We start from the raw sequence: 26,818 nt of genomic DNA on the forward strand, positions 1-26,818 counted from the left end.
GTATCGTGAAAAGCAACACACAGCAGAGCTTAATCCATTGAAATGTCAGACAGACAGACAGTCAGACAAAAAGACAGTCAGATAGACAGACAGACAGAAAGACAGACAGAAATACAGTCAGACAGACAGACAGACAGAAAGACAGACAGTCAGACAAAAATACAGACAAAAAGACAGAAAGAGACAGTCAGAGAGAAAGAAGGAAGGACAGACAGGTTAGGGTTAGAGGCCAGGCCAGGGCAGGGGACAGGTTAGGGTTAGAGGCCAGGGCAGGGCAGGGGGCAGGTTAGGGTTAGAGATGTGTGCAGGGGAGCAGTTTAAATAGAACACCAAAAATCACATAGAAGTAAGACACCAGAAAGATAAAGATAAACAAACCATGAGAATCTGCATTCCATTCAAGGGTCATCCTGCTCCTGAGATAACATTTGTCATTGATGCTGACTACACTGGCAAACCTCTTCCTGAGGTCATTTGGTTAAAAGATGGAAAGGAGATTGACAAAACAACACCGAGAATGGAGATCAAGACCACACTTACACGTACCATCCTGACAGTCAAGGACTGCATCAGAGTGGATGGTGGCCACTTTGTCCTCAAGCTTGTCAATGTGGGAGGAGTAAAGATGGTCCCTGTTAGTGTTAAAGTTCTGGATAGACCTGGTCCTCCCGATGGCCCACTGGAGGTTAAAGGTGTCACAGCTGAGAAATGTTATCTGCACTGGAGCCATCCTTCACACGACGGTGGAGCTAGCATCTCTCACTACATCATTGAGAAGCGAGAAACCAGCCGTTTGTCGTGGACCATGGTTGAGCCCAAGATCCAAGCAATCAGTTACAAAATCACCAAACTGCTTCCTGGAAATGAATACATCTTTAGGGTCACTGCTGTCAATAAATACGGTGTTGGTGAGCCTTTGGAATCAGAGCCGGTTATTGCTCGTAACCCTTTCACCACTCCCAGTGCCCCATCCACTCCAGAGGCCAGTGCCATCACCAGGGACTCTATAGTACTCACCTGGGAGAGGCCTGAGAATAACGGAGGAGCTGAGATTGAAGGATATGTTCTTGAAAAACGTGACAAAGATGGCATCAGATGGACTAAGTGCAACAAGAAGAGGCTGAATGATCTGAGATTCAGATGCACTGGTCTCACAGAGGGCCACTCTTATGAGTTCAGGGTGTCGGCTGAAAATGCTGCTGGTGTGGGAAAGCCTAGTGCACCAACTCCATACATCAAGGCCTGCGATGCCACTTATCCACCAGGACCTCCTGAGGGAGTAGGAGAGCATGTGGACTTGCCTGGGTCCGTGATCGCTGCAGAGAAGCTGGAGGCTCCAGAAGTTGAACTGGATGCCGATCTGAGAAAGATGGTCAATGTTCGTGCTACTGCCACCCTGCGTTTGTTTGTGACTATTAGAGGAAAGCCTGAGCCTGAGGTCAGATGGTCAAAGGCCGATGGCACTCTGAATGAATGTGCTCAGATTGAAGTGACAAGCTCTTACACCATGCTAGTCATTGAGAATGTTGACAGATTTGATACAGGCAAATATGTGCTGACTCTCGAGAATCTCAGCGGCCCCCCTCGGGCCAGGTATAAACACTGGGGGGATCGAGCCTTTTCAATCGCTGCACCCAGACTCTGGAAGAAACTGCCCCCTGACTCTGGAGCAAACTGCCCCCTGATTGTGGAACAAACTGCCCCCTGATTGTGAAACAAACTGCCCCCTGACTCTGGAACAAACTGCCCCCCGACATGCGCACCATCACCGACTTCGGCCTTTTCAAAGCCCGGCTCAAAACATATCTTTTTAAACTGACTTTTACTACTCAGTAATGTGGTGACATTTTATCTTTTTTTATCTCATTCGATTTTATTTGTTGACATGTTCTATTGTTCCTCTCTTTTAATTTGCTTTTATTGTAATTTTATTCTAATTTTACTGTTTGATTTTAACTGGAAAGCACTTTGGTCACCTTTGAGTGTTGTGAAGTGTTCTATAAATAAATCTTGATAGACTGATGTGTGAGACTTCTGTCATTTATCATTTCCAGTCAAAACAAACTCTAAATCTACACATCTTTGTAAACATGGCATACCGACTGCTACACATGGACGCGTGACCCGTAATATCAAGTTAACCATAAACAGAAATGAAAACTTTATACATGAAATATGTTTTTCAGATAAAAGCATGAAAAAGTAGTAACCATGAATAACCAGAGCAGAGGATTTCTGTAGTGCTGATAATCATGCTTTATTAAGTCAATAATTGCAGAAAAACTCAAGGAGGCTGCGAAAATATTCAATGCTACAACTCTAACTTGAATCAAACCAAAGTGCGGGGTACCATGCGAGGCCAGACCTCACTTCATCCTCATCCAGCAGCATCAGGTGGTTGATGCTGCTTGGTGGCGCCCAGCGTGACCGATGTGAACTTCTAAAACCTAACGCACAAACACACTGCAGCCTCCAAGAAACAGCTCTGCCTCTGCAAACGAGCACAGCGGGGGCTCTGCTTGTTTTATGTGATTGGCCAGGTTGATGGTACGACTGAAGAGCCCGATCGATCGAGCGGTCGTTTGCCAGAAGCAGAGCACAAAACAAAAAGAAACACTTGTGCTCAGGGAGTGCAGGCCGCTCGCACTGTGAGCATGTCATTGAAATGGCGGTATGACATAATCAGTCAGAGCGTGAGGTCCGGTCGTCCTGCTAACATGAGGGTAAATGCTAACAGCACTCAGGATCTCACGCTCCTGTTACAACAAAAGCACCACTCAGTCTCCAGCAGTGCATTCATAGTTTTGTCTCTGATTGAGTTATCATCAGCAGGGAGACTCTCTACCTGCTGAGGCAATCTTAAGACTTCAACTTATCGTTGAGGCACAGAGTTTGGTTTCTCAGTCTGACAGGGTATTCGTTCCTGCTGGAACTTTCTCCTGTTAGACCACATTTAGTTTCATTTTGTTTCAGTTAATATTATTGTCATAAATAACAATGCATACATTTCCCATAACCGGTAAATTCGGCTATATACATTATGTACATGTCACAGAAAAATGGATCAAAAATCCTAAGTCATAATTGTCCAATATGGCACATTTATAACAACTTTAGACTTTAGTCTAGTTTGGCATAAATTAATGTCAAGTTTGGTACAAAAATAGTTTATATTTACAAGAACAGAAATCCAGATCTTTATCCAGTAGATTGTTGTGCTCAATTAATAAATAAAAAGGCATGGAAGAAGGGAAAAGGGGAAGTTTGGAGGGTTTGATTATCTTTACACTGATCGAATGCTAATGTGAACAGTCGCTGTGTCCGATCCGAGCTCATTGGACAGCCTGAGGGTGTAGGTTCCAGCATCTTCCTCCTTCACCCCGGTGATGATGAGGGTGGTCAGGTCCTCTGTTGTCTCGATGTGGAAGCGGCCACCAGCAGTCACCTTGATGATTTTGCCACCGCGAGACCACTCGATGTGTTTGGCATCACCAGAGAAGGCGCAGGCGACTGTCAGGACTTTGCCCGGCTCAATACTGATGTCCTCCGGCAGAGCTTCGATTCTCGGAGCAGAACCTGCAAACCACAAAACATGAATGTGAGGACAGTGAAGAAAACTGTTTTCATCAATCCTCTGAAATCCTGTTTTCTTTTCCTGTCCCATTTTCACTGCCATATATACCTCTATGCCAACAGCACAACCATGACTAGAAGCAGAGAGAATTCTGAAATGTCTTCTGTGCACTATGACAGAACGATGGAAACCAGAAACATGACAACAAAGCTGAACGACAGTTGAATTTTGGATTACTCGTTTCACTGAAAGAGTCCAAATGGGGTTTCCAGACACTGCATCCGTATTTAACGGTTATAGTTTTATAGCCTCTAAAACCTTTCCTCTCTACTCTGCTCATCATCTGTAGATGTTTCTCCATGCTGAGTGGATCGCCAACAACTTTCTCCTCTGTTCTGTTTCTGAACCATGCTGCATTTATTTATTCATCCACCATGTTTAGTTTTTCTCTAATTTTGTTTTGTTTCCTTAATTTTTTTTGCCGATAAACAGCATAAGTTTGGCAATTTGAAAATGATATGTATAACATCCTTTTTTAACCTATGGGTGGGTTCATAGAGTTTAACGTGAGTAGCCACAAGAATCAGTTATGAAAAAGCTTTGTTTTGCTAAACTTAACTCATTCGTTGGTTCATTCTGATTAGTAGTTGTTTATTTCAGTTTTAAAACCGAAAACCTAGCCCAATTAGTCCACAGTGAATATCAGCGAGGAAGCTAAAACAGAACCACTGCTACACAAGACAAAGTTCCACAGGCTATAATCACTATCCTACCGATGGCTCTCAGTGAGGATCCTTCCATGTGGGACGCCATCTCTGTGAGGCTGCTGGAGCTCATGGCGTACGTCTCAGATGTCATGGAAGACATACTGGACATGGACATGGTCTCAAACTTCATCTCAGCTGCCATGCTGCTAAACGAACTGGACTCCATCATGGAGGACATCATTGCCTGCTGGGCAGAGGAAGAGAAGGAGGAAGACTCCTCCACTGTATGTACTTCTTTCTTCATCCTTACGGATGAGCTGATGGACGACGATGACTCCTTGTGACTCATCACTGCTGATTCTGTTGAAGGAGATGGGAACAACAAATCTCCATAATTAAGGTCATTTCACAGCAGTTGGCAGTCCTCTAATGTGCAAGCAGCGGATCACATTGCTTACCTTTAAGTGCCACTTGCTGCTGCTCACAGTAGGCTGTAATCTTCTTACGTATGGACTGAAACACCTGTCCAGTAAAGGAAAAGGATGATTTAGAGACGCCTCCATCTGATGTCATTTCACAGGTGTACTCTCCCTGGTCGCTGTCTGCCAGATCGTGGATCAGAAGGCTGCAGGAGCCCTCAGAGTAGTGCAACTCAAAGCGGCTGCTCTGTGAAAGCCTCCTCCCACTGACGTACCACACCACCTCTCTGACATTGCTCTCGCACATACAGGACATCCTCACCGAGCCTTCGTAAGCTTCGGCTGTCAGCTGACTCATGACCTTGGGAGGTTTTGGTGTTGGGGATTTGACGGTGGGTGGAGACACAACCCTCTTGGGAGACATAATGGGAGGGGGAGACTTCACCCTGGGAGGTGATTTGATTCCCTCAGGTTCAGGGGACTTGAGTGCCCTCGTCGGTGACTTGATGCCGGACGGTTCTGGGGACTTGATGCCACGCGGTGACTTAACTCCCGCTGCAGGTTCTGGGGACTTCACGCCTCTTGGTGTTTTGATTCCTGCAGGTTCTGGAGATTTGACACCCCGAGGTGATTTACTGTCCTCAGGTTCTGGTGACTTCACACTCCCTGGTGACTTGACCCTGGGTTCAGGAGACTTTACACCACGCGGTGACTTAACTCCTTCAGGTTCTGGAGATTTGACACTTGGAGCTGGTGACTTTAAGCCCGATGCTGGAGAGGGGGCAGATGGTTCAGGTGATTTCATGCTCTGAGGAGATTTAATTCCTTCTGGTTCAGGAGACTTCACGCTCGGTGTTGGTGATTTAACAGAAGGTTCAGGGGATTTGATACTGGCCTCAGGTGACTTTAAACTGGGAATGGGAGAAGTTATGGAGGGAACAGGTGATGTGGCAGAAGGCTCGGGTGACTTTACGCTAGGAGTGGGTGACTTCACAGATGTCATGGGTTCTTTGGGAACTGGTCTGTGGATAGTCAAAGTGAAGTGAGCCTCCTGTCTGCCTGCTGAGTTCTCCACAATGACAGTGTACCTGCCCTCATCAGAGGTTGTCACGGAGGAGATCTCCAGGCTAGATTTGTACTGAGTTGTGGTGACCTGGATGCGGTTAGAGGAGACAATGGTTTGACTCTCATGAATCCATGTAACAGTGGATGCTGGCTCTCCATCAATATCACAGAAGAATCTGGCTGTCTCTCCTTCTGCGACTGTGACTGACTGAGGCTTGGTGAGGATTCTGGCAGAAAGAGAAGGTTTCACCTTGTGAACAGAAACTTCCTCAGCAGCAGCAGAAGATTTCATTTTAGCTTCAGATATGGTCTGTTTTCCAGTCAGAGAAAACTTGTCTGAAGAGTAGGAGGAGTCAGATGAGAGGTATTCAGTGGAGGCATATTTGATAGAGGCGTCATACCTCTCAGCAGATGAGTACCTCTCAGTGGAGGCACCGTATCTTTCACGTGTTACAATCTCGTGCGTCTCGGTTAACTTGGACTTGGTCTCCTCCACCTCCAAGGAAGTCTTTGAAGCATAACCAGCTTTGAAGTGGGTTGTGTGATAGTGGTCAATGCGAGTGACTTCAGGGACATAAGCTTTGGGAGGTTCCTCATCTCTGCGGCGGGAAGAGAAGGTGGTGTAACCTCCGCCTGACACTTCCAGGGTGGCATAGTCTGACGCTTCACCCTTAGAGTTGGAGCACACACAACGATATGTGCCACTGTCCTCCTCCTGGCAGTCCAGAATAGTGATGGTCAGAACACCACTCATGTTGGTGAAGATGTATTTGTCGCTGCTTTCAGAGATTGCGTCACCATTGTGAAACCATGTGACCTCGGCCTCTGGCTTAGCTTGGATGTTTAGGGTAAACTTGGTGTCCTGGCCAATTGGGATGCGATGAGAGCGCATTCTGACAGTCACACGAGGAGTATGATCCAGGCTGAATGGAGTCTGACTGACGACCTGATACTTCCTCTCAGATTTAAGGGCAGCCTTTCTAGCCTCATAGCGGGACATGATGTCAAAGCGGGCGGACCGCTCAAATCTCGAGGAGGAGCGGGATGATCTCTCAACTGACCTGATGGGGCTAGGCGAGCGGGGTCGGGTTCTCTCTGGGGTGGGGGAACGCCTTTCCACAACTGCTGCCCTAGCTAGACCCTCTGCGTCGGCCGAAGGCCTAGCTCTCAATGGCCTGATCAGCTCTGAGACTGGACGCATCAGCTCAATGTAAGTAGGCGACAGCGACCTTCTCCTCCTCATGAACTGAGAAATAGTGCGTTTCTTCTTTGCCTCTTTGACCTCGACAGCCTCGTGCCTGACTTCCTGACTAACCCTTCTCTCATCATGTTCCACCAGACGCCGCTCGGTGCGAACAGGGCTGCCGACAGGAGAAGCAGAGAAGCCAAGCTCCAGTTCATCCTCAAACATCATCTTCTCCTCCTCCTCTGTTCTCCTCATCGACAGGTAGTCCTCCACTGGCACCAGCAGCTCCTCGTCACTGAGGTCTCCCAGAGATCTCCTCCTGGATCGGAAAGAGGCCTCAGATTCAGGAGAGGGTGAGCGGCGTGCAGGTCTGACTGTCTCCAGATCATCCAGAGTGAGTTTTGGTATACGCCACCTCGGTCTGTATTGGTCAGTTATTCTGGGGAGGGGCATGACATAGAACTGCTCCCACCTTGACAGACGAATGCGCCTCTGCCTCTTCTGTACAATTCTCTCCATCCTCTCTGGAACCTCATACTGATCTCTCAACTTGCGGTACCACTTCATGTCAGACAGCGGCACAAACTGTTTGATGCCTTTGTCCTCATCCAGAACTCTGGGATCATGAACCACAGGCTCAGGGATCTCGTAGGGCATGAAGATCCTCCTCTCCTCCTCAAGCTTCTTGGTGTCAGACTTGACCTCTGTGATATCAAACTCTCCTTCGACATTCTTTGTGCTCACCGCAGGTTTGTACATCTCTGCAGCGAATTTGAGAGCTTCCTGAGCTGTGGGGTTCAGTGGTACGAGCTCCTCGGTGGCAACAATTTGCTGAGCCATTTTGTTGGTCTTTTCGATTTGTTTCTGTACGTGTCTGTGCTTCTCCTCGTCACTCTTATATTCCCTCCTGGTGTAGGTAATACGGTCCACCTTCAGTGTGGCCTGGCAGCTCGTAGAGCCAGCAGAGTTGGTTGCGGTAACTTTGTACACACCAGAGTCCTCGAGCAGAGTCTCTCGAATGTGGAGCACATGATAATCAATGTCTTCCTGTATGACAATGACCTTGGGGCCAAACTGTAGTGGACGGCCATCCTTTTCCCATTTCAGTGTGGGAACTGGGATTCCTGAGACTCTGAGTTCAAAGCGTACGCTGTGTCCCTCAATACACTCAACATTCGCGAGCAGGCGTTTGAACATGGGCCTCATAGTTTCCTCCATCACAGGATGAGGTGTCACAGTGAGACGGGCTTTGCAGCTGTCTTCTCCAAATTTGTTGTGGGCCATGACAGTGTATTCAGCACCATCGGTCACATCGACATTGTGGATCAGGAGCTGGTACAGACCCTTATCAGTGGTGAACGTGTACTTGCTGTCATCATCACCCTCCTTGATCCTTTCTCCATTCTTGAGCCACGTCACGTAAGGCTCTGGGTGCACGGTGATAGTAACGCCAAAGCGCACGTCTTCGCCAATGTAGGCGGTGCGATTGTACAGTGGCAGAGTGAACTCTGGTGGTCTCTGCAGGAGTTTTGTCTTGTCGACTCTCCTCCTTAGTTTCTTGATGGTGCGACTGAGGTAGTGCTCTCTGATGCTCCTCACTGTGTCAACAAAGAGCTCTCCATAAACACTGTCCTCTCCATCATCACTCACCACTTTGCATCTGTATACACCATCATCACTCTCTTCAATGTCTTTTACGTAGATGCAGGCAAAACCATTGCTGTAAGTAATTTCATACTTGGGGCTCGGGTGCAGCTGACGGTTGCCAAAGTACCACGACACCTGTGTGCTCTTGTCATAGTTGACGATGCTACACGTAAATCTGACATGACCGCCTTTCTCAGCTGAGCCATGCATTACAGGACCAGCACGCAGACCACGGTACTCACTTCCAATCTTCACTTTACCTACAGCCAAGCCTCTCTGGTTCCTAAAGGCGCCGCCATATGCCACACGAGCTGCTGATACAATGGTATCGATCTTCTTCACTAGACCCTGATAGTACCGTCTGTGTCTCAGTGTCCTGATGACCTTGTTGCTGACATGCTCAATCTTCATCTTTAACCATGGGTGCTCCAGAGCTTCATGCGCTGTCATACGGAGCTTCCTGTCCTTCACCAGAAGTCTGTCCACAAAGTCCATAGCCTCCAGGCTGATGTCCTTAAATGCTTCACTGTCAAAGACGTACTCACAGTTGGAGATGTTCTCAATCATCTTTGTTGTGGACTCTGATGCAAATGGATTGAGGCCACTGAGCAGAACGTATGCCATAACACCAACAGACCACATGTCAGTGGCTGTTGTGACCAGGTCGTGGTGATGGACCTCAGGGGCACAGTACTCTGGTGCTGAGAACAGCATTCTGATGTTCTCTCCTGGTACCAGCAGTCTGGCCTGGCCCATTTCAATGATCTTTACGTTGGTGCTTCTCCTGGTGGTGTAGACAACGTTGTCTGGGCGGATATCGAAGTGGCCAAAGTTGTGGCTGTGCAGGAATTTGAGAGCAGAACATACCTGTCTCAGGTAACGAACAATCTCCTGCTCTGTCAGCTCAAAGTTGCTGGTGCCAAGACGCTCAAAGATGTCCACTCCAGAGATAAATTCAAATATCAGGATGATCTCTTCCATACTTTCAAAGTATTCATGCAGATAGATGAGGTTCTTGTGTCTTGCAACATTGAGGGCCTCAATTTCCCTGAGAACTAACTCACGATCAGTTCCTTTGACCTTGATGAATTTGGCCATAAAGGTCTTCTTTGAAGCAATCTCCACGCAGCGGTGGACCACTCCGAACTGACAGCGAGAAAGCTCCTCAGAGATGATGTACTTGGAGGACAGCTCTTTGACCTTATAGAACAGTGCCTCCTCCTTGGTGATCTCCCTGGCTTCATCCACTTCCTCATCATAGTTCCTAATGACAGACTTGTCTTCCTTTGTGGTGATGGGGTCGGTTGGGTTAGAGGGAGAGCTTAGGCCAAACTGATTCTCTGCAATAACACGGAACTGGTATTTTGTTTTTCCAAATACGTTGATAATGGTGATGCTGCAGTCAGTGGTTTGTCCAGCACGGATCCACCTGTCAGCAGTGGTGGGACACTTCTCCACAATGTAGCTGACAATATCACTTCCACCATCATTGGCAGGGGGTTCCCAGGTCAGGGTAATGGAATCCCGTGCAATGTCGCTGACCACCAGTCCCTTTGGAGCTTCAGGAATGTCAGCCACGCTCACCTCAATTGTTTGCTTGTCCGTTCCAAATCTGTTCTTTGCAGTGATGATGTAGTAGCCAGTATCCCTTCTCTGAACTCCCTTTTGGAAAACGAGGGAGGTAAAGGACCTGGTAGTAATGACTTGATGATACGGAGAGTTGGAGAGGATCTCCTGACCCTTCTGCCAAGTGATTGCTGGCTCAGGCTTGCCAGAAATGGGGATCTTGATGGTGATGTGATCACCGCGAACAGCGTGGACTGCTCCCATTCCCTGGAGCTCTTTGGGCAGGTGAATCTTGGCAGGAACTGAAATCAGATTACAGGGGTTATAGCTTTTTGATGTTGTCTGTGCAATGAAGTAATATTACTTGATATCTTGACTGATCTCTCGACTGATCTCTCGACTCTTACCTTCCACCTCCAGATTGGCAGTTGTAGAGACGGATCCAGAAGAATTGGTTGCTCTGACTTGGTAGACTGAGACATCATTCTCATCAGCGGCAGTAATGACCAGCTGGTAGTAGCCTCCCTTGAACTCCTGGGCTTTGATCTTGGTTCCATCTGCCAGGATCTCCTTTCCACTGCGGTACCATTTCACCACAGGCTTTGGATGGCCCACCACCTGGTCACAGATAAAATAAATTGTTAAGTTGTCGATGTATTTATACCTTCAGTGATCAGCACAGCCTGTGGCAGCTTTTGACAGCATATATGCAATGTGAGGTCAGTGCTGTACCTTTGTGACAAAGGTGGCATTGGCATGGTATTTGACAGTCATGTCTCTGATCTCCTCCCTGAATGCAGGAGCACGGGGAGACTGGTCGGACTTGGGGATGATGGGTGCAGAGATCTCGCTCCAGTCACTCTCACCACCCATGTTCTCACATTTGACACGGAACTCATACTCAAAGCCCTCGATCAAGCCAGTGACTTCATAACTGGTCTCCACAATCTTCTTGGTGGTTATTGACATCCACTTGTTCTGCTTCTTCTCACGTTTCTCCAGGTAGTAATTGGTGATCTTAGCTCCTCCATCGCTGCTTGGAGGCTTCCAGCAGACAACACAGGAGTCCTTGGTGGAGCTGATGATGAAGGGCTGCTGTGGAATGCCAGGTTTTTCTGGGAAGCAAACAGGAGGTTTTATTACAGTGCTCTACTTCTTATCACTTCCTCTTCTGCTTCTGTCTGTGCTTCTGTCTCTCTGACAGAAGAGAGGGTTAGCTTTTCTGCTCACAAAACTGGAGAAAAAAATACAACTGGACTTACCGAATGGACTTTTGATGATAACCACTGATGGGATTTCCAGAGGCTCGCTGACTCCATACTGATTCTGGGCAGAAACTCTGAAGTAATAGCCGGCATTCTCTATCAGGTTTGGCACACGGCAGGTGGTGCCAGAGACAGAGGAGGACACCAGGTGCCATGTTTCACCTTCTTTCGCCTCACGTTTCTCCACAATATAGTTGGTGATCACAGACCCTCCATCGTCCTTGGGAACCTTCCAGCTGATTACAACTGAGCTCTTGAGTAGAGCTTCAACAACCACGGGTCCATCGGGGATGCATGGTTTGTCTGGAAAAAAAACAAAAACAATTACAGACATGTCATGACATGTCATGTAACAAGTCCAAGTCCAATCTTTGCTATCTCTTATTCTTCTCTGCTTTTACCTTGGATTTCAACACGTAGCACAGTGTCAATAGTTCCAAAGACATTGCTGAATTGCACCTTGTAGCGACCAGCATTAGTCTTTCTCTGGACATTCCTCACCACCAGGTGGGTGTAGCTTTCGGTGTTCTCAATAATCACATTCTCTGATGGATTCAGAGGCTTCTTGCCATAGAACCACATGATCTGGGGGATGGGACGACCAATGTAGACAACGTGGAGGCGGAGGCTGGTGCCGGCCCCAGCATAATATTTCTCCTTTAGTGGGAAGCCAGGGTGTAACTGAGGCGGCGCCTGCAAGCGCAATTTGCCACTGGTCTCAATCTCTCCGGCCTCGTTGATGGCCCGGCAGGTGTACAGACCCTCGTCTTCCTGTTCGTCTGTCAGGATGCTGAGGGAGTGGTTCCGGCCATCTGAGCTCATCTTGTACTTGCGGCTCTGGATCAGTTCCTTACCATATCGGTACCACTTGATCTCAGGCAGAGGTCTACCAATGATACCACAGGTCAGACTGCCAGACTCACCAAGCTTGGTTGTTACATCTTGGATCTCCTCCTTCAAAGCTGGAGCCTCACCGACTGCAGAAAACCAAGATGGATCGAAATATACATTAACTATGTATATTACAGATACAGAAATAACCGTTGTTAAAATTCATCAAGGCTGTTTGATGACAGCTTGGATTTCAACACGTAGCTCACCACTCAGTTTTGTCTTAATGCCCATGGGGGTGCGACGAGGTCGGCTGAGTCCAGTCTCATTCTCAGCAAAGATTCTGAACTCATACTCGGTAGCCTCCATCAAACCGCCCATGGTGAATTGACGATCCTTGGAGCGCTCCTTATTGCATTTCTTCCAAGCGCTCTCTCCAGCCTGCCTGAATTCAATCCAGTAACCCAGGATCTCCTTTCCTCCATCATGCTCAGGCCTGAGCCAGTGGATGGTGATGCAGTCTTTAGTGACAGAGATGATGTCAATCTCTCCTGGTTGGCTGGGTTTGTCTGTTGAGAGACAGATGTAGGGTTAGGGTTCGGGTTAGTGGGTGAACAGTGAGAGTGAACAGTTACGTTAACTCACCAAATGGATCTTTGCAGACCACAGACTCTGAAGCAGGGCCAGGTTCACTCTGCCCAATATCATTCTGAGCCACCACTCGGAACATGTACTCTGCATCGGGGATAAGACCGGTGACGTTGTACATGGTGGTGGTGATGTGAGTCTTGTTGTGGCGGACCCACTTCTCGGTTGACACCTCTTTCCTTTCCACATAGTATCCTGTGACACGAGAGCCTCCATCATCCCTGGGTCTGGCCCAGGACAGAGATATTGTGGTCTTTGTGACATCCATTATCTCTGGTGGGTTGCTGGGAGGTTCAGGTGGGCCTGTAGCAAAGTATGTTGTCAGTGAAATCAATAAACATTGGGAACAACAACAAACAGACAAACATTGCTGACAACATACACTAGTATTAGTACTCACACAGTGGCGTCTTTGGCATGACTGACTCGTCAGATTTGAGGGATCTGCTGACACCAAACTGGTTCTCTGCAGAAACCTTGAAGTGGTACTCCACATTCTCCTTCAAGCCCTTTACCACCAGAGAGTTTTCGGTGACCCTGGCATCCACCGTATACCAGGCGGCCTTGGGCACCTCCCGTCTTTCCACAATGTATCCCAGGATGTCAGAGCCACCGTCATCTGATGGTGGCCTCCAGCTGACCCGGACTGATCTAGCCTGAATGTCATCAAACTCCAGGGGACCTTCTGGGGCATCAGGGCGACCAATCACCTTCACCTGGAGGGGAAGTTATACAGTAAATTAAGTTACAACCATCAACAGGTGAAATATCCAACTCTGAAGGACATTCTTGAATGGGGGTTAGTATTAGTATTAGTATTAGTGCTTACCTTGATGTACACAGCCTTTCTGCCACATTTGTTCTCCAGCACCAAGTCATAGGTACCAGTGTCGTCCTTGTGTGCCTCTTTGATGACCAGCTCAGTGATGTCGTCATGGGTTGCAATCATGGCACGATGGGAGATGTCACGGCCATCCTTTGTCCACTTGCATGTCGGAATGGGTTTGCCCTTAATTGGTACAGATAGATGGATGACTCCGCCCTGCCGCACCACATAGCCCTCCTCATATTGGCGATTGAGCTCATAGTCGGGATAATCTGAAGAAGACATGAAGAGATTGAGATTGAAGTTTGGACAGGCCTTCATGTTGAATGGTTTGACTATTTACTTTGTAGAGTCTCACTGAAGACATCAGAACTATGAATGAACACATGGAATTACATGGTAACCAAAAAAGTTTGAAATAAGTCAAAACGTGTTTTGTATTTCTTCAAGTAGCCATCCTTTGCTTTGATTCCTTCTTTAATAATAATAATAATACCACATTTTATTTGTGTAGCATTTTTCAAAACACTCAAAGATGCTTCACTTAAAAATCATTAAACATTAAAATTACAAAAATAAGCCGCGGGCGTGATGGAGTGAAGTCACACTCAGCAGAGCTCCTGCACTTTTTGACTTAAATCCCACTAAAACTGACACAAAGTTGACAATCTTTTTGGTCTTAACGTTCCGAGGCTGTCACAGACCAACAGGACATTATTTGGCAGCTGATTTTTGCATCTATGGCGTCCAATTTGCGAAAGTACAAGTACGACCCTACGGCTAACTCGAGGCCAAGCTCAGCTGCGGTGAAAAGTTCAGACAGCACCCAGGACAAGTCACCGACGCAACAGACAGCTAGCATGGATATCACTGCAATCAAGACGGACATTCTGGAATCCCTGCGAAATGACATCGCCACTATAATCAAAGAGGAAATGAAGAACGCATTGGCGGAGGATTTTGCAACTCTTCGGAAGGAAATACAAGAGGCAAAGATGGAGATAAACAGCAACACCTCCGCCATTCGAGCAGAAGTGGACAACGTCAAAGCTAACGTGAGTGCTGTGGAAGAAGGCCTGTCTAAGTGGTCTGACCACATGGTACAAATGCAAGCAAAAGTTTCAACGCTTGAAACACAAGTCACAGTGCTAAAAGAGAAATGTGAGGATTTGGAGGGCAGGATGCGAAGGGGCAACATTAGGATCATCGGTGTCCCGGAGCAGCAGGGATCCAGCACACCGGAGGCCATTACTTTGCTCCTCAAAGAAGTATTCCAGCTGGACAGGGACGTGCGAGTTGACCGCTCCCATCGTAGCCCGACCAAAAGGATACCTGGCGGCAAACCACGGGCAATCATTGCCAAACTGTGCAACGAAGGAGATGCCATGGATATACTACGGAGAGCGCGCAGTGGTAAACTCCGCTACAGAGATCACCCCATCTCCATGTTCCCGGATTACACAGCCAGCGTTATGAAAGCCAGGGCCGCCTTCACCGATGTCAGGAATATCCTCCGCGATAGACCTGGAGTTCGTTATGGGATTCTTTTTCTTGCGAGACTTCAGATCACTTACAACAACGTCGAAAGGGAGTTCGTGGACGCCACCGAAGCAATGGATTATGTCAATGCGAACATTCCTCCAGCCGATGACGAAGTCACCACGGATGATGGTGATAGCCGCGGTAACAAGTAAATATTCATAATTTTGTGTCCTTTTGTTATTTTAGTGCAGGGGCCTGAGGTAGGCCTATACTTTGCGCATACACGCGTACCCATGCGCGTCTTCACAGTGTTCAATGTTCCAAACCAGACTTTGAGAGTTTTTCTGCCATTACAGTAGCTCTGTTGTGGGGATCGCTGAGTTGTTTTCTTTTGTTTATTGTTCTTGTTCAGACCCCATTGTTCTCTAGGGATCAGAAAAAGATAAGTTTCATCTCACGCAATGCAATGCTCCTTTGGAAACAAATATTGATCTGTGTCTATCAACAATTTAATGCTGGTTTGTGTATGGTTAATTTTTCAAGTCACCATCTCGGGCATTATTGTTTTCATCCTTTATTTACCATCACAATGATACATATTGTATATCTGTATCTAATATATCAAACATGGGTTCCTTAAAGGTTATAACTTATAATGTTAAAGGACTCCACAGTCCTATAAAACGAAAGAAAATTTTGGGCCAATTAAAGAACGAAAATTGTCATATTGCATATCTTCAGGAGACACATCTTTCTGATGCTGAGCATGACAAATTGAGTAAATCATGGGCAAAACAGGTTTTTTATTCCTCACACCAATCTGGCAGGAAAAGAGGTGTTGCCATTTTAATTAATAGGCAGGTTAATTTCACATTAACCTCCACCTTTAAGGACCCATCAGGTAGATATATTTTGGTGGACGGCTCAATCGATGGAGTGCCGGTTTCCCTCTTAAACATCTATGCTCCCAATAATAATGAACCCAATTTTATGCGGAATATTTTTAATATGGTGATCCAGCAGAGTACAGGTATCCTTTTACTCGGAGGCGATTTTAATTCTGTGATGTCCACTCACATGGACAAGCAGCCTAAGTCTAAAACTCCATTATCTCAGATGAATAAGGTTCTTAAGCACTTTATAAAAGAATTAGAGTTAGTGGATATCTGGAGAAGCAGATTTCCAAGGAGAAGAGATTCCACTTTTTACTCACACAGGCACTCTTCTTATTCCAGAATAGATATTTTCTTTACTTCAAAAGCTGAAGAACACTGAATAGAGGATATTCAAATCTTACCAATAACCTTATCTGACCATGCTCCTGTAGCACTGACATGGGATTTGGGTCAAACACCAAAGATAAAACATTGGAGATTAAACGCATCACTTTTAAATGATAGGGAATTTCTTGACTTTATAAATACTGAGTTTGATCACTATTTGGATTTAAATGCTACCCCTGATATATCTCCTTTAATCTTATGGGATTGTGCCAAGGCTTACCTTAGAGGTCGTATCATAGCATATGCAAGTGCCAAACGAAAGAAAAAGGAGGCAAGACAACGCGAATTACAGGAAAATATAAAACGTTTAGAGCAACAACATAAAAAAACACCAACCACCAAATTACTAAGACAGCTTAAACTTCTTCGGAGCGATCTCGATCGTTTAATAACAGAAAAAATAGAGGACTCTTTAAGATTTACTAAGCAAAATTATTATGAAAATGGTAATAGGGCAAGCAGATTGTTGGCAATGAGACTAAAGAAACAGCAATCCTCAAACATGGTACAAAAGTTAAAGGTAGGTGAGACAACAATAACAAAACCAGATAAAATCGCTAAAGCGTTTGCTAATTTTTATAAATCCCTGTACAAAAATTCAGATACGTGTAAAGATGACAATTTGTTGGTAACCTTTCTGAAAGACATTAATCTGAGAGCCCTATCAGAGCCGATGGCAAAACAATTAGATGAACCACTTAAAATTGAAGAAATTCAGCAAGTGGTTTCTCAATTAAAAGTAATAAAAGCCCTGGCCCTGATGGCTTTATCAATGAATTTTATAAAAAATTTAGAGAAAAAATCGCCCCCCTGTTGCTAAATGCCTATCATTGTGCATTACAATCTGGAACAATGGCTCCCTCTTGGAATGATGCAACAATTGTTGTGATTCATAAAGAGGGAAAAGACCCAACCAACTGTCAATCATACAGACCAATATCATTGCTGAATACAGACTTACGCATTCTCACAACAATTCTTGCTAAACGTGTCAGCAAAGCTGTCACAGAAATAATAAACCCTGATCAGACTGGATTTATGACAGGGAGGCATTATGGAGACAATGTTCGCAGATTGTTAAATATAATGTCATTCTCAAAAGATATTCAGGAAGAAGTTATGATATTGTCTCTCGATGCCCAAAAGGCATTTGACAGAGCATCCTGGCTATACTTACATCATACTTTGGAAAGATTCCACTTTGGTCCAAATTTTATAAAATGGGTGCAAATCTTGTATTCAAACCCACTAGCGGCAGTAAGGGTAAACGGCACATTGTCAATGAGATTTCCTCTGGAAAGAGGGTGTAGACAAGGATGCTCTTTGTCTCCTCTCTTGTTCAATATCAGCTTGGAGCCTTTGGCACAGTTAATTAGAGACAATCACGATATAAAGGGAGTGGTAATAAATGGTGAACAACATAAATTGTCTGTATATGCAGATGATGTACTACTGTACTTATCTGACCCAATAACAACAATTCCCTGTTTGAAGCAGCTAATCAGTAATTATGGATACCTTTCAGGGTATAAAGTCAATATGGATAAAACATTGGCTATGGATATATCAGACAATGTATCTCAAGTTGTAAAAAACAGCAGTGGATTTAAGTGGCCAAAAGATGGCATAAAATATCTAGGCATTCAAATTCCTCCATCTCTGGATGACCTATAAAATGTGAACTATAAGGCTGTCATAGAGCAAATTAAAAAAGACCTTGAACGATGGACCGTCCTGCCTTTGTCTATTCTGGGTCGCATAGCGAGTTTGCGTATGAACGTTTTACCACGGCTCTTATGTATTTTTCAGATGCTGCCGGTTAATATTCCCAATTCTACATTTGCCGAATTGGATGAGCTTTTCTCAAATTTTATTTGGCAAGGAAAGCGAGCAAGGATTAAATTTAATATATTAAAAATGGCAAAAACGCATGGTGGACTTAATGTCCCAAATCTTAAACATTATTTCTGGGCAGCTCAATTGAGACCTATGGTTGTATGGATGCAGGACCAGTCTAATACACAATGGCTCAACATTGAGAAAAGTCTTTGTAGCAAGACGTTGGCGGCATTGCCATTTTCTGATATCTCCCTAAAAGAGGCAAAAATGAGTGTATGGACCATGGCAACACTTAAGATCTGGCGTAAGATAAGGCATATTTCTGGCATACCAAAGGAAATCTCTGCCTTATCAAATATTTCATCTCTCCAAGGTTTCACACCTGGTCTTACAGATTCTGGTTTTAAGAGATGGTCAAATTACGGTATTAGTAAATTACATCATTTAATCAAAAAAGGTACTTTAAAATCCTTTGAGCAACTTAGAGAGGAGTTTCATGTTCCCACTAGTGATTTTTTCAGGTATCTCCAATTAAGGAGCTTTCTAACTAAGCATAAAGATTGGGAAAAGGTTTTAAAGCCCTCATCCTTTGAGGAGCTGTTAATTAAAATCCAACAAGGATTTAGACTTCCTAAAGCAATAAGCCATTTCTATAAAGTGCTATCAAGTTTCAACTCAAATAACACAACTTATATTAAAAGGAGGTGGGAGGATGAAACTCACACTACTATACCAGATGAAGTATGGGAACAAATCTGTTCGGAGGCACATTTGGTGACTAGTTCGAATATGTGGAGAGAGTACAAGTGGAAAGTTATCAGTCGGTTTTTCAGGACCCCTGAAATTACGGCCAAATATAATCTTGGAAATCCAGACACCTGCTGGCGAGGCTGTGGGACTGAGAAGGGCACTCATACCCACATATTCTGGGCATGTCCAAATCTAGAATTGTTTTGGGACAGTATTCTTACCGCCGTCGGCAAGGTTTTTGAGCGGACATTCAATAAGGACCCAGGAAATATCTTCTGCAAATACTACTGACTGCTGCATTGAAGTGCATCACTATTATGTGGTTGAAAGTGGACCCACCCACCTATTCAATGTGGCTTGACAAAGTTAAAGAAATTTATAGGATGGAGGAAATTACCTTCTCATTGAGAGTACAACGAGAACTGTTTATTAAGAGATGGAGCCCTGTAAATGCCCTGTTATTTCAGGAGTGAAAGTATGTGAATGTATGTGTATATTCTCTCTCTCTGTTTGTTTCCATGTAACTTGGATGATTATTTGGATGTCCTTGTATGAGCATTTGCATTGTTAAAAGAAAATAAAAATTAAGTTAAAAATTTTTTTTTACAAAAATAAAACGAGTCATAAAACACATCAAAATCATTTTGAGGAGTGATTTGAAGGTGATCAGGTCTGTGCAGTCACGAATGTGTTGGGGTAGGAAATTCCAGAGTGTGGGGGCAGATATGGAGAAAGCTCTGTCCCCCCAGGCTTGGTGCTTGGTTCTGAGTGGGGGAGAGAGGAGGTTTGCAGTGGATGAACGAAGGCTGCGGGAGGCAGAGTGACGGTGGAGCAGGTCTCTGAGGTATGGGGGAGCTTGGTTATGAAGAGCTTTGCGGGAGGAGGTGTGATGGTCTCTACATGCATGGTTCCCACCATGGAGCATGGAGGAGGAGGTGTGATGGTCACTGTTGGGGATTTATTTCAAATTGAAGGAACCCTGTACCAGCATGGCTACCACAGCATCCTGCAGTGACATGCCATCCTGTTTGGTTTAGTTGGACCCTCATTTATTCTCCAAGAGGACAATAACACACCTCCAGGCTGTCCAGGTCATCTTCATGATGGAGATGATGGAGATGACCTGGTAGGCACAATCACTCAATCCAGATGATTTTGGGAGGAGATGGACCGCAGAGTGAAGGCAAAAGTTCCAACAAGTGCTAAGCATCTCTGGAACTCCTTCAAGACTGCTGGAGAACCATTTAAGGGTCTACCTCATGAAGCTCATCCAGAGAATACCAAGAGTGTGCAAAGCAGTAATCTAAAATATAAAACGTGTGGACTTATTTCAAACTTTTTTGGTTACTACGTAATTCCATGTGTTCAGTGAGAACCCACTAACCCACTGCCTTCAGTGAGACTCTACCAAGTAAATAGTCATGAAAATTGAGAAAAAACATTTGGCATGAAGGCTTCTGTGTGACATCTAAATTATACCAAATTTGTAATTTATTCAAATATGTTCTCTTACCAAGCATCTCCTGGACTTTAACCACTCCAGGAATCTCAGCGGGCTCTCCAGAACCACCAGCGTTGCAGGCGATGACCCTGAACTTGTACTCAGCACCCTGGGGCATGTGAGTAAGTGTGTACTCGCACATCTTGGTGGGTGTAGTGTTGCACAGTGTCCATTCTATCTGGTCCACCTTCTGCATCTCGATCAGGTAACCAGTAATGATAGAACCACCCTCCTCTTCAGGTGGTAGCCAGGCCAAAGAGACTGAAGTCCTGGTGGTGTCAGTGACTCTGGGCTGAAGCGGTGGACCTGGGGGTTCTGTTCAACAACATAGAGACTTAGCAAAGATAGTGACTCTGCACTGGTGTGAATAAGCACCATTATTATGTCTATGGACATTAACCCTAACCCAACGTGAGATAATTTTCAAAAGATACTTTTCAGCATCACATACCGATGGGATCCATGGCAACGGTGATGGCGGAGCTCTCGCTAGGTTTGCCGGCTCCTCTAGAGTTGATGGCAGTGACACGGTGCTCATACTCAAGGCCCTCGATCAGTCCAGAAGAACGGTACCGGGTCATGGTGACAGGATTCTTGTTGATCCTTAGCCATCTGTCAGAACGGGCCTCTTTACGCTCGATAATGTAGCCAGCGATGGTGGAGCCGCCGTTGTCCTCGGGTGGACGCCAGGTCAGGGTCATGCCTTCATGGGTGACATCAAGCACCTCTGGTATGCTTGGAGGTCCAGGGATGGCTGCACAAAAAAAAGGATTACAGATGAGGAAAACAAGGAGACAGACAGCAGAGCAGAATGGAACTGCCTAATAATTACTTGGATTAATATTTAACAATAATTACAAGGATGAATATTTATTTAGAAATTTACAGCAACAGAGTACATTTTCATCTTCAAAATAATAAATTTTGAAGATGAAAAGCATAAAGGATGTAAACACAGAGGAAAAGCAACAGTTGTCGGGCTAGGTGGTTGGATTACTCCAGGATGGGGACAGACAGATTTTAATACATGGAAACTCGGGCGGATGCCAGGTCAGGGTCATGACCTGGTACCACTGTTCATAGTCCCTAGAAGACTACCCAGATATTCTCAGTGTCTATCGGCCAACTGTTTTTATTTTTTACTTAGAGACTTAGCAAAAGTCTGGAAAGTCTGGAAAAAAAGATCAAAAAAGCCAAGAAAGAAGAGAACTCACTCTTGGCACTCTTGCACTCGACCACCTCGGACTGCAGGAAGCTGCCAACGCCAAAACGATTCATAGCAGCAACACGGAACACATACTCGGTTCCCTCGGAGAGCCTGGTGAACTTGAAGCAGGGTCTAGTCACAGACTCTGAAACTGTACTCCAGCCTGGCCGGTGAGCATCACGCTGCTCAACTACGTAGCCACTGACGTTGGCACCACCATCCTTCTCTGGAGGTTGCCAGCTAACTGTCACCGACACACCGTCAACCTCCTCAATCTTCATGGGGCCAACTGGGACGCCGGGTTTGTCTAGACATACACAATAAAGCAGCTGATCAGAATCTTTGCAAGTCTTGAGTTTACTTCATGCAGATAAGACTTTACCATTGATCAGTTCAATGTAGCTGATCTGGATGATGACCTCTTACCAAGGATGATGACCTTGATAACCTCGGTTGCTATGCCAATGGCGTTCTTCACCTCAAGCGCGTAGTCTCCTGTGTCATTTATGGTGGTCTCGCGAATGACAAGGTGGGTGTATTTGCCATTGCTATCGATCTTAATGCGGTCCAGGCTGTCCTTTAGCTTGACCCCACCAAAGTACCAGGAGCAAATGGGCTGCGGTTTGGCTTTGATGGGGATGTTGAGGTCGATGGGCTTGCCACGGTGCACGTGAACAATCTTCTGAGGAATGCTAGTCATGTCAATCTTGGGCATCACTGGAACATACATGAGAGATGCATGTTATCTTAAGATCTAACGTTTCTATGCAGCTTTTCTGAGTTTAGCGATGGTGTAACTATTTGTTCTGATGGCTTACCCTTGATCTCCTGGATGACAACGGGAGTGATGATGTCCATGGGTTCACTGGCTCCCCTGCTGTTGGTGGCTCGGATTCTGAATAGGTACTGGTCGTTCTCTGTCAAAGACTGAATAGCGTGCTGTGACACTGAGGCCTTGACTGTGGCCACAGTGCTCCATCTGTCCGAACCCACCTTGCAGGCCTCAATGATGTAGCCGGTCAGCCTGCTGCCACCGTCATATAGCGGCTTCTCCCAGTGCAGAGTTACAGAGGATTTGGTAACATCGACAATCTGTAGATCCACAGGTACTGATGGCACTTCGCACACCAGAACTGCCTCAGTTGTCTCGCAAGGCTCGCCGACACCATAGATGTTCTCTGGCAGCACTCTGAAAAAGTAGTGCATGCCTTCTTCCAGACCAGTGATCCTGAACAGGGTCTTCCTGCACTCAGTGGTAACGGTCTTGTATGACTTCATGTTAGCGTCACGCTTCTCTACAATGTAGTTGCTCACATGAGCACCACCGTCGATGCTCGGGACATCCCAGGTGATCACAACAGACTCTTTTGTGTAGTCCTTCACTTTCACTGAACCTGGAGGCCCCGGGGTGTCTGGAGAAGAGAGGATTGAAAGTGAACAAGTGCTGTCAAGTGCCGTCAACGGACCTCCTTGAAAGGAACTAAAATCTAGATAACTTTTTGATGAATTTTGATAACTGCGCCTTTTTTACATCATACACATCAAAATTTCTCTTTCATCTTTTTTAATCATCATCATCATCTGGACAGGCATACCGTAGACTTTAACCAGAATGGTGGCAGTTTTCTTGCCGGACGGGTTCTCTGCCTCCAAGATGTATTTTCCAGAGTCGTAGCGATCAACCTTCTCCACAATCAAAGAGGTGTAGCTGTCGGTGGTCTCAATGTAGCCGCGGGTCTGCAGCTCCACACCTGTCTTCCTCCATGCCACAACTGGTGTTGGTCGGCCGGTAACGGACACAAACAAGCGCAAAGTACCACCGGCACGTAGACACACTGTTTTCTTCAGGTCGTCGGCAAGCTCCAGGTCGGGCATTTCTAAGTGGATGGAGCATAGCGAAGGGAGACAATGCTGCGATTAATATCCAACAGGGGGGCATATGGTGAACACAGGAGCATTGTTTGGAAATATTTACTAAAGGATGCAGTCTCTTTTTAACTTAAACTCTATGAGAAGATAATAGAGTTACATAATTGAAACTAAACATGATATTTGGCAAAATAGGATGGAAATTCAGAAATGTATTGTGTTATTTGTTTTAGTGTGCAGCAATTTATCATAATTATTACTATATCTTTTATAATTTACGTAACTGGAACAATAAAAATTGGCTTGAGGTTTTTTTTTTTTAATTGAAAAAGTAAACCCAAACTCTGCTTTTGAATTTAGTTTTTTTTCTGCTCTAGGATAGTAAACTGAAAACATTTGCGATGCAGACAAAACATTGGAAATGTACACAATTAACAGCTGTTTGGAGTCATTCAGAAAATAATCCTTCAATCAATCAACGGTCAAAAAATAATCGATACTGGATGCCCCTGTTGTAAACACTCTGTAACACCTAATTAGAAGATCTTGTCTCTTTGCATATCTTTGTCTCTGCTCTATGCAGACAACATAAAAAGTAAAATACAGAGACAAATCATTTGTTTAAAAAGAGTGGATGAGGGTTAGGGTTAGGCTAGGGGACATTTTAGTAAAACTGAAGCTCACTGTTTTTCTGGGGATGACAACGTTGAATTCTGTCACTGGTAGGTAAAGTTTAGATTGTCTGTCTGCTGCCAAAAGTGCACTTATCCTATTGTGCTTGTGAAACTCACCGACTCTCTCCAGCGGCTCGACCTCAGCGCTTGGCTCACTGAACTCTCCGGTGCCGTTGCTATTGGTGGCAGCCACCCTGAATCTATAATTCTTATTGGCTGCCAGACCGGCGGCCACATACTCGTTAGTCTTGAGAGCCTTGGTGGTGGCACGGTACCACTGCTCAGAACCCTCCTCCAATATTTCTACCACGTAGCCAGAGACATCTGAGCCACCGTCGTACATGGGCCTGGTCCAAGTCATGCTGATGCTGTGCTTGGTAGTGTCTGTGATGCGAGGCATCGATGGAGGAGCTGGGGTATCTGAGGATGACAAGGATACAGATATGTCCTACTTGTCTTGGTTCAAACACCTGGTTCAAACACCTTTGTGCACTTCAGCACTTGGAGATGAGGACTGAAAATAAAAAAGCATAGGCTTCTTACACGTTGGATCCTTGCAGAGGATGTATGGCGAGGCGTCGCTTGGCTGACTGTCTCCAGCAGCGTTGACAGCTGTCACTCTAAATTGGTACTCACTTCCCTCCAGCAGACCTGTGATCTTCAGTCGAGTGTCATAGATGGTGTAAGTCTTGTTTACTCGAGTCCACCTGGTCCAAAGAACAAAGAGTGAATGAGTATTCCTATTTCAGACAGTGAAAACTAAAATCTATTCCTGTTGAAGCTGTTCCAACCTGGTGCTGCTCTTCTCTCGTTTATCCACAATGTAGTTCTTGAGCTCACTGCCTCCATCGCTCTCAGGCTTCAGCCATTCGATGATGACGTGCTCCTTACCCACCGCTGTGGCCTCCGGTGTACCTGGCTGGGATGGGATGGCTGGGGGAGGAGAACAGGTCAGAGTCACAAGCTATAACATAAGCATAAGCTATGTACTGTTTTAGGGTTTGTTTGATCGTAGTGGTTATTATTTCAGGGAAAAAGTATTTAATGAAAACATCTAATTTCTGACAATATTGTGATTTGATTTGCAATTTGAGATACAAGTCTCAAAAGCCAAGCTTCAGTTCAAAACATATGGTGGAACATCACTTAAATTTTGTTAAATGGGTTAGGGTTAGATAGCTAGTAGATACTGTACTATGAGCTTACTGTAGGCATTCCTGGCGATGACTGGATCAGACTCCAAAGGAACTCCAGGTCCGAACTTGTTGACTCCTCTAACTCTGAAGATGTACTCGTTGTTTTTAATCAGCCTGGTGCTGACACATGACAGCGTTTTGCACTCCGTCTCCATAATGACCCAGTTGAGGCGGCTGGTCTCACGACGCTCCACAATGTAGTGGGTGACTGAGTCTCCGCCGTCCTCCAGGGGAATCTTCCAGGACACTGTACACTTCTCCTCCGTCACTCTGCTGATCACAATCTTATCAGCTGGAGATCCAGGAGTATCTAAAGGACAGAAATCCACAACAAAGTGACTCACTATTCACTGAGAAGTCGACAACCATGCAGGTGAGATGTTCTATCCTGACTTTTTGATAGTGTTAAAACAGTGTTAGCTTCTTGGCTGCTCACCTAGGACTTTAACACTGACTGCTGCGGTCTTAATTCCATTGGCATTCTTCACAGTCAGGATGTATCTGCCAGTGTCATATCTGTTGCAGTTCTTGATGACAGCCATAGCTCTGGTGGCAGTGTAGGTCAACGAGTATTTTTCACCGAGCTCCAGAATCTTGTCGCCCTTCGACCAGTACACTGTGGGTTCTGGTTTACCACCCACAGCGCCGTCCAGGACAAGGTCGGAGCCAGCGGCGACCGTGACAGTCTCACCTATTAGTTTGCTGTCAAGCTCAGCTTTGGGAGGAGCTGTAGCGATAAGGAGATGATTAGTCATCCAGCTTATGATCATGAAAACCGTCTCCCCTGCTCCCCTGTCTGGCCAGTAAATTTACTGACATAAGTGTTGAACTTACAGTATTCGTCCTTGCACGTGACTGGTCCAGTCGACTGTGAAGCCGCGCTGTGGACACCAGCAGCGTTCTTGGCAATAACGCGGTACTCATAGGTCTCTCCCTCTCCCAGGTTTGTGACAGTGAAGTAGTTTTCGGTGATCGTGGTGTAATTGCACTTGAGCCAGCGGTTGTCGTCCCACTCGTCTGTAGTGTAGACTTTCCTCTCCACCACATAACCGACAATCTTGCTGCCACCGTCATTGAACGGTATGGTCCAGCACAGTGACACAGAAGAGTGGCTGATGTCCGTCACCTCAGGTTTACCGGGAGGATCTGAGTAAAGAGGGCGAGAGGGTCAGTGAACCGATTCAGTCCATTTGTTTGGACTGAATGCTACTGAGAGGGTTAGGGTTTTGTCGTTTGTTGCATTTTGTCGGGTTACTTTTCAAATGTTTGTACATGACCTGAAC

At 45.7% G+C, this 26,818-nt stretch overlaps 2 protein-coding genes across 2 annotated transcripts in view; one reads left to right on the forward strand and one right to left on the reverse strand.

Annotated features, from left to right (window-relative positions):
- Positions 1–432: 432 nt before the first annotated feature.
- LOC127537240 (twitchin-like) lies at positions 433–1,559 on the forward strand. Its single transcript, XM_051959374.1, has 2 exons — positions 433–1,438; positions 1,545–1,559. Exons 1-2 carry the CDS (start codon positions 518–520, stop codon positions 1,557–1,559), a joined length of 936 nt encoding a protein of 311 aa, XP_051815334.1. The 5' UTR covers positions 433–517.
- A 682-nt stretch (positions 1,560–2,241) lies between these two features.
- ttn.2 (titin, tandem duplicate 2) overlaps positions 2,242–26,818 on the reverse strand; it is a 276,686-nt gene continuing 252,109 nt past the window's right edge. The window contains 23 exon segments of the mRNA XM_051959375.1: positions 2,242–3,576; positions 4,348–4,641; positions 4,740–10,466; positions 10,572–10,782; positions 10,897–11,279; positions 11,427–11,732; positions 11,831–12,406; positions 12,530–12,829; positions 12,906–13,211; positions 13,309–13,624; positions 13,738–14,006; positions 20,602–20,904; positions 21,041–21,343; positions 21,804–22,103; positions 22,223–22,513; positions 22,615–23,208; positions 23,392–23,673; positions 24,457–24,759; positions 24,883–25,046; positions 25,131–25,272; positions 25,546–25,845; positions 25,972–26,262; positions 26,370–26,681. Coding sequence (XP_051815335.1) covers positions 3,284–3,576; positions 4,348–4,641; positions 4,740–10,466; positions 10,572–10,782; positions 10,897–11,279; positions 11,427–11,732; positions 11,831–12,406; positions 12,530–12,829; positions 12,906–13,211; positions 13,309–13,624; positions 13,738–14,006; positions 20,602–20,904; positions 21,041–21,343; positions 21,804–22,103; positions 22,223–22,513; positions 22,615–23,208; positions 23,392–23,673; positions 24,457–24,759; positions 24,883–25,046; positions 25,131–25,272; positions 25,546–25,845; positions 25,972–26,262; positions 26,370–26,681 — 12,566 coding nt within the window. The 3' untranslated portion in view covers positions 2,242–3,283.

This window comes from Acanthochromis polyacanthus, chromosome 14 (genome assembly GCF_021347895.1).
Source record: "Acanthochromis polyacanthus isolate Apoly-LR-REF ecotype Palm Island chromosome 14, KAUST_Apoly_ChrSc, whole genome shotgun sequence".
NCBI classification, from domain to species: Eukaryota; Metazoa; Chordata; class Actinopteri; family Pomacentridae; genus Acanthochromis; species Acanthochromis polyacanthus.